The 6,562-nt window shown below is 45.5% G+C and overlaps 1 protein-coding gene across 1 annotated transcript in view; it reads right to left on the reverse strand.

Moving 5' to 3' along the window:
• Positions 1 to 4,326, reverse strand: part of CCDC97 (coiled-coil domain containing 97) — a 17,891-nt gene extending 13,565 nt beyond the window's left edge. The window contains 1 exon segment of the mRNA XM_075606903.1: positions 4,123 to 4,326. Coding sequence (XP_075463018.1) covers positions 4,123 to 4,201 — 79 coding nt within the window. The 5' untranslated portion in view covers positions 4,202 to 4,326.
• Positions 4,327 to 6,562: the final 2,236 nt, after the last annotated feature.

Consider the following 6,562-nt stretch of genomic DNA (forward strand, 5'->3'; position numbering starts at 1 on the left):
ATGTCAGAGATGGAGGACTGTAAAATACGAAACGCCCAGGAGGGTGGGCTTAGTCTGGTCCCATTGCAAAGGTTGTGGATAAAAGCCTGTATTTGGGATATGAAATTAGAATTCAACAACAGGAGTTTGTTATGCCAACGAGACGCGAATGCTCAAACTTCCAACGCAAGACCCTTTGAGAAACTGAGTATCAGTGGCGTAACCACGGTGCAGCTAAACCCCGCAATGCAAGGGGGCCCCGAGAGTGCAGAGGGGCCCTGCCGGCCAGTGCTGGCTGCTGCAGGATCGGGGCCGTCACTTACCAGGGCAATGCCTCCTCCCCCTGCCTGCACCCCCACCCGCATGGCTGAGCACACACAGGGTCTGAGCAGCCGTATCCCCTCCCCCCCAGGTAACAAAAAAGAAAAGGGTGGAGGGAGTGAGCGGATGATGGGGGGTGTGAGGATGAGGGGATGAGGGAAGGAGTGTTAGGATGAGAGGGAGGACTGTGAGGGGGTGAGAACAAGCTGTGCGAAAGGGGGGGGTGCTCGCATGGCCGCTCACATGGGGGGGGCCCCCCAAAAAAATGTAGTTACGCCGAATATGTGGTAATGTATGTTAGAGATGTTTGTTTTATCCCATTAGTTTATGAAACAGTCTGAATATATTGCACTGTATGCTTCTTGTAACATTCTTTATGTAATGAAGCACTGAGCTACTTTTGTATATTAAATCTAAAAACTTTAATAAGTCGCCTTGGGCTCTAATTGAACCTTGCACTTTTTTTTTGAAGAGCGTTACAGTATTTTTGCCCACATTTCGCTACAATATATTTAAGTAATAATCCCCGCAGAACAGGGCATTACTGGCCAATAATGCCCTGGCTGGAAGAGTTGAAGGTCCGAGGCGAAGCCAAGAGACTTTAACCCAGCCAGGGCATTATTGGCCAGTAATGCCCTGTTCTGAGGGGATTATTACTATTATAGGCTGCATGTAGGCTTTTTTCAGAAATAAGACACTTTTGTATAGTTATATAGATTTTTTTTAAATTAAAATAAAATGGTAAATACATTAAAGCACGTCTATATACACTTACACTGCAGCTATCTATATCCACACACTGCCGCCCCCTCTGTGTGTACACACACACACAAACTCTGCTCCTGCGACACACACACACACAAGCTGCTGCTACACACATACAAACTGCAGCAGATACACACAAACTCTACAGCAGACACACACACTAGACAGAAACTGCAGCTACAAAAACTCTGCAGACAGACGCTTACTTTGCAGCTACAAACACTCTCCCTCAACTCAACTGTGTCGGTGGAGCTCTGTTCACGGAGAGAGGGGGAGGAGTCACTGCCTGCTGCTGCTGCTTCCTGACCAATCCCCTGCCCTGTCTCAGAGCGGTTCCTGCCTCCTGACCAATCCCCTTCCCTGTCTCAGAGCTGCTCTGACAAAAGGAAAAGCTGATTGGCTAGAAATAAACACTTGGCAAACTGCCAAAAATTCCAGGCATTACTGAATGAATAATGCCCGGAATTTTAACCAATCAGAGAGCAGGGATTTTAATAATGGCCGGAATTTTACAGCTTAAGGCTGCGCTCATAGTGCCTTGCGACGACGTCGCTCCAAATCAAATACATCGACTCCGTCGCAAGCGCTTATAGTAAGTTCGACGGCGAAGGAGCAGCAAAAAAAATTTGAAGCCGGGTCTATTTGATTGTTTAGAGACAGTCGCCACGTGTGACTGTCTCTAAACCAGAGACGGCGGCCCGCCCCCTTTTGTGACGTCGCTGGCGACAGTTGCGGAAAACCGAATTATAACTTTTGCGGGTGGCGACAGCTGACGTAATCGGTCGCGTCGCCAGCACTGTAAGCGCGGCCTTAGCCTATAATGTATGTTAATCATATTTTTCTTAATACACAGCGACCAAAACCCTGCAATTAAAAACGTGGTGCTATTTTTGGTGGGAGCAGTGATTTAAGATATATATTGTGACGGATTGAGGGGAGATATTCTAGGGACCATGCGGGGAGATCAGTGTGCTAGACGGCTGTGTATATTAACATTTTTTTTTCCAACTCTTAATGCCATTTTTAATGAGTTTTAATATACTGAACCTCTTGATTTCTATAGCACGTTTTAGCCCACCTCCCCAGCAGTGCAAGATCTTTGCCACACTTTCCTGTTTGTCATAATTTGTTGCCAATATTCCTAGCAGTTTGAGTTGCAAACTGTAAAGATAGATGTTACTGTACCTTAGTAATATTAGGATACACACATTGTAGCTGCTGAGTTACACTGACTGAAGGATTGATTTGAAACTGAAAGGCAGCCATTTAGTGAACCCTGGGAAACAGGATTGTGCTGATAGATCACGGGAGAACCAATCGATTGGCAGCTTAGATAATTAGTTTTCAATAAAAAGGTAAACAAATGAGATATAGATATATACCTCTATATATTAAATATGAATGGAAAATACAGGGCATTGCGGATTTGGTAGAAGAATTTATTCTGTCAAAGTGCCTTTGACCGAATAAATTCTTCTACCAAATCCGCAGTGCCCTGTATTTTCCATTCATATTTATGCTTAGGATCTCGCTAGACAGGTTTCCTCCTGAACCATGGTATTAAAACAAGCAAGTATTTTGCTCTCTTATTTGATATATGGTGTGCAGCACTTAACCCTGTTTTTGCATATATATATTAAAACCATTTTTTTAACCTGCTTGGATTTAACATGTGGAGCATGTCCCATCTTCAAGATGTATTATTTATGGAATATATATAATATTAATAAAAGATTTTTGGGGGGGTAATGTCAACATTGTGGTGATTTTTGTACAATAAATATTCCAATTTTTGTAATACCCTAGACCGGGGTATTTTTATGATAGTCTTTAAGGATGTCTTAACTCCTAATTATTTACATGCTCACCGATTATTATTTTTTTTTTTTTTAAGTTTCTATTTAATTCCTAAATTAAGAGTCCAAAACATAAATCAATACAGCTGATGCTAATCCCCTCTCAGTGACAACAGTAGATTGCAAAAAAACTTATTTGAAAAGATGAAGATGAAACATTTTTCTAATACGATCCTTTGTAGGTAGGGTGCGTGAAAAATAGGTCTGTGCTGCCAAGTGGAGGTGCTGAATTTACAGGGGCTGTTTGTTTGTAAATTTCATGTCCTATGCAATTGAGGTTTGTGACCCCTCCCTGGTTTCAAACTCAGGCTGTGTCCATACCAGGGCAGACCGCGTGGACGCGTCTGCACGCCGAGCGATCAGACTGCCTAAAGGCAGTGATCGCGTCTATACAGCGTGCGGGCGCGTGCGATGCACGTGAAATGAGTCAAAACAGATTTCTCGGGCGGTCACGTGAGCTGTTTGCCCAATGAGGGCGAACCAACTGTGACGTCACTGGCCCGCCCATACATGCCCCCGGACGGAGCGCGTACTAAGGCCAGGGAAAGCACCCGCTTTCCCTCAGCCTCCACGCGCCTCCGCACGGCTGTACCCCCTATGGACGCAGCTTTACTCATCCCAACTTTTAACTTGCAGTTCTTATGGAGCACCGGTGAATGACCAGGTTCTCTCTCCATTAGAGAGGTTACGAGAGCTTTTTGCGGGTATAAAAGAAGGGATACTGTGGCGTGGTTTGCAAGCTTAAAATGCTTTGGCCAAAGTTTAACTAAATGACTGACATGAAAAGAAAACAGATACCGGTAAGTATTTAATTATATGATGTCATATTTGATGTAGCACGGAGCGTTTTTGTCTTTTGTGAGAATACTTCTTCACAATCTCAGTAGCACTCCTTATGACACATATATATGGTATGGCAGGTTTGGGATCTGAGCTTTCAGGGGCTGTGTGTGGTGGTGAGAATAAACAGTGATACTATAAGATCTGGACCGCTACTTAAAAATGATCTACACATCAGCTTCCCCTATGAAAGTCTATGTGATCTCACCCTTTTACACAGACCAGATCCTCTATTAAAGTTTGACACCACCGTACTGTAAATATAGGCGAATTAATAAACCCCAAACTGTGCCAATCATAAACCCCAAACTGTGCCAATCTGCTCCTCGAACTGTATTATTGTATTGATCATAACACTCACCCTCCTTCTCGCCATCACGATCATCGCCTGGTTCATGCGTCGGACACATCTCTAGAGAACCCACACAGGGCGCCGCCATCTTACTATTCCTTTACTAGCCACTACACATAGCGTACAGGAAACCACCGGAATCGCTGTTGTCATCTTGCTACACCCTCCGAGGAATAGCCTGATGCACCTTCCAGGAAGCGCCTTGGTCGCCATCATACTACACCCACCACGCAGAACCCGTTGCACCTTACCGGAAACGCATGTAGTGGCCACTTTACTACACCCGCAATGCAGTGGCGGAATCGTCGCCATCTTTCTACTCGCGTTTTCCTCCCCCTCATGCAATGCTTTTGAAGCTTCGCGCTGCCATAGCTCCCGTTTCCAGCTGATTGGTTGCATTATTTAAATAATTCTATTCATCTCTCCCTCTACTGTGTTTCTAGAAGGTTGTATAATAACAATACAAATTCACTCCTTGGCAAACCTTTGTCCATAGTCTCTAAGGCCTCAGGCATGGTCAGCGCTTATGTGCTGAGGCGCGCTGCTGTTCGGCAGTGAGCCCCTGCAGCCGCAATGAGAGCGGCTTTAGCAGGGGCTCGCGTACGCTTCCGCAAGCATGCGGAAGCGTAAGGCTGGGGCCACAGAGGGGGTAGCAGGGCTGAGGCGCGCTGACGCTCGCCTGCTGAAATCTGCGCGATTTCATGCCCATGCAGGCGAGCCAGCGGGCACGATCGGAGGCGGGGGGGAGACTGAGGGAGGCGGGGCAGTGACGTCGCTGGGCCAATCGCCCGCGACGCACCGACGTCAACATCACAGCGCCGACATCGACGCTGCTCCGCGCCGATTGGATGTTTTCAGCCGACAGCGCTCTGAAAAACAGCTTGGCTGTCGGCTGAAAAATCCAGCGCCTGCAGACGCTCGCATGAGCCCCCTCTCAAGGCATCCTCATTGAGGATGCAGGGGCTCAGCGCGGCCTGTCCTTCTATGGACTTGGCCTAAGTCTTAATTTTTTTTTTTTAATTCAAGCGCTCACGGGAGCGCAGCCTGCACGTGAGCGGTTCGCCCAATGAGGGCGAACCAGCTCCGTGACGTCACAGCCCCCCCCCCGACGGCACGCAGACCAAGGCCAGGGAAAGCACCCGCTTTCCTTCAGCCTCCGCACGGCTGCAGTCCTATGGACGCAGCCTAACTGTAACCCGCGTTTGCAACAAGAACAAATAAGGAACACATTTAGACCTAAATAGGTGAAATAATTAAGAAAAATACAACTTGAATCCCCAAATAATAAAACGAATCAATGTCAGGAACTCTGCCTGTGCTCAAGTTAGCGGAGAGAGCCGACACTTTGGTTAATATCAGTAACCACAGTTTGAACACAAACAATCTATAAGTTATAGCTTTATTTCATGGAGGGAAGACACTAGCAGAATGTAAAAGTCTTTATGCTTAGGAAAAGATATCATAAAGAAACGCAATATTTTAATCTAACGATCCTTTGTGTCATAGTGCTTTTCCCACTGGTTGTGGGATGCAGTCTCACTCTGGTGTTTTTGACCTTTGCAAAAATGTAATGTTGATTGAGTTTCAGCTTGTGCCTTTGAACTTGCATGATTCTGACCCAAATCTGCAACTGGACAGGAAAATGAATGCTCAATGTTTCTTCGTTCTGTTTTAATTGCAACTGCTTTAGCACCGGCAGCCAAGGGGTTAAATCGCCGTAACATATAGTAACCCTCTGCTCTTTCCATGAAACAAACATTTTTTCCTAGAACACAGAAACATTACACTTTTGTGAAGCATCTTGCTGGAGAACTGTATAGGAAAATTGTGTATTCCCAATTACCACCAAATATTGTGATCAAAATCTCAGCCATTTAACACCTTTATTATGTTTATCCATTGTGCCAAAATACAGGGTTGATAGCTTTGCAAAGGCAGTATTTACAATGACATTTTTGTAACTCTTGGCGGGGTTAATGTGATCTAGTCCAAAATGGCCATTGTAGCAGTTTCGGGCCGAAATTCCCCAATATTAATTTTCCGCTGAGAAAAAAAAAAAATTAACAGGCGCTTCAGACTATATAGAATAAGGACTGCTGTGCGAATATGGTTTTTAGGTGGTACCTTAGTTTTTCTGATCGGTATAGCTGTTCTTAGTTCAATCAGATTTGCAGACTGTCCTGCAAAAACACATGGCCCTGCGCTCCCGTGGGCGCTTGAAACTAAATTTGTTCCAAAACCTACGCTTCCGCGAGCCCCTGCTAAAGCCGCTCTCATTGCGGCTGCAGGGGCTCACTGCCGAGCGTAAGCGCGCCTCAGCGCTGACCATGCCCGAGGCCTTAAAAAGTTATCAAATTATGGAAAATGTACAGTTTTCTACAGTTTCGAGAACTTTGCTGTAACTCACACCTACTTGTAACGTGCAGAAATGTAAAAATCAATACAGACA

This window comes from Ascaphus truei, chromosome 7, assembly GCF_040206685.1.
Source record: "Ascaphus truei isolate aAscTru1 chromosome 7, aAscTru1.hap1, whole genome shotgun sequence".
In the NCBI taxonomy this organism is placed as follows: Eukaryota; Metazoa; Chordata; class Amphibia; order Anura; family Ascaphidae; genus Ascaphus; species Ascaphus truei.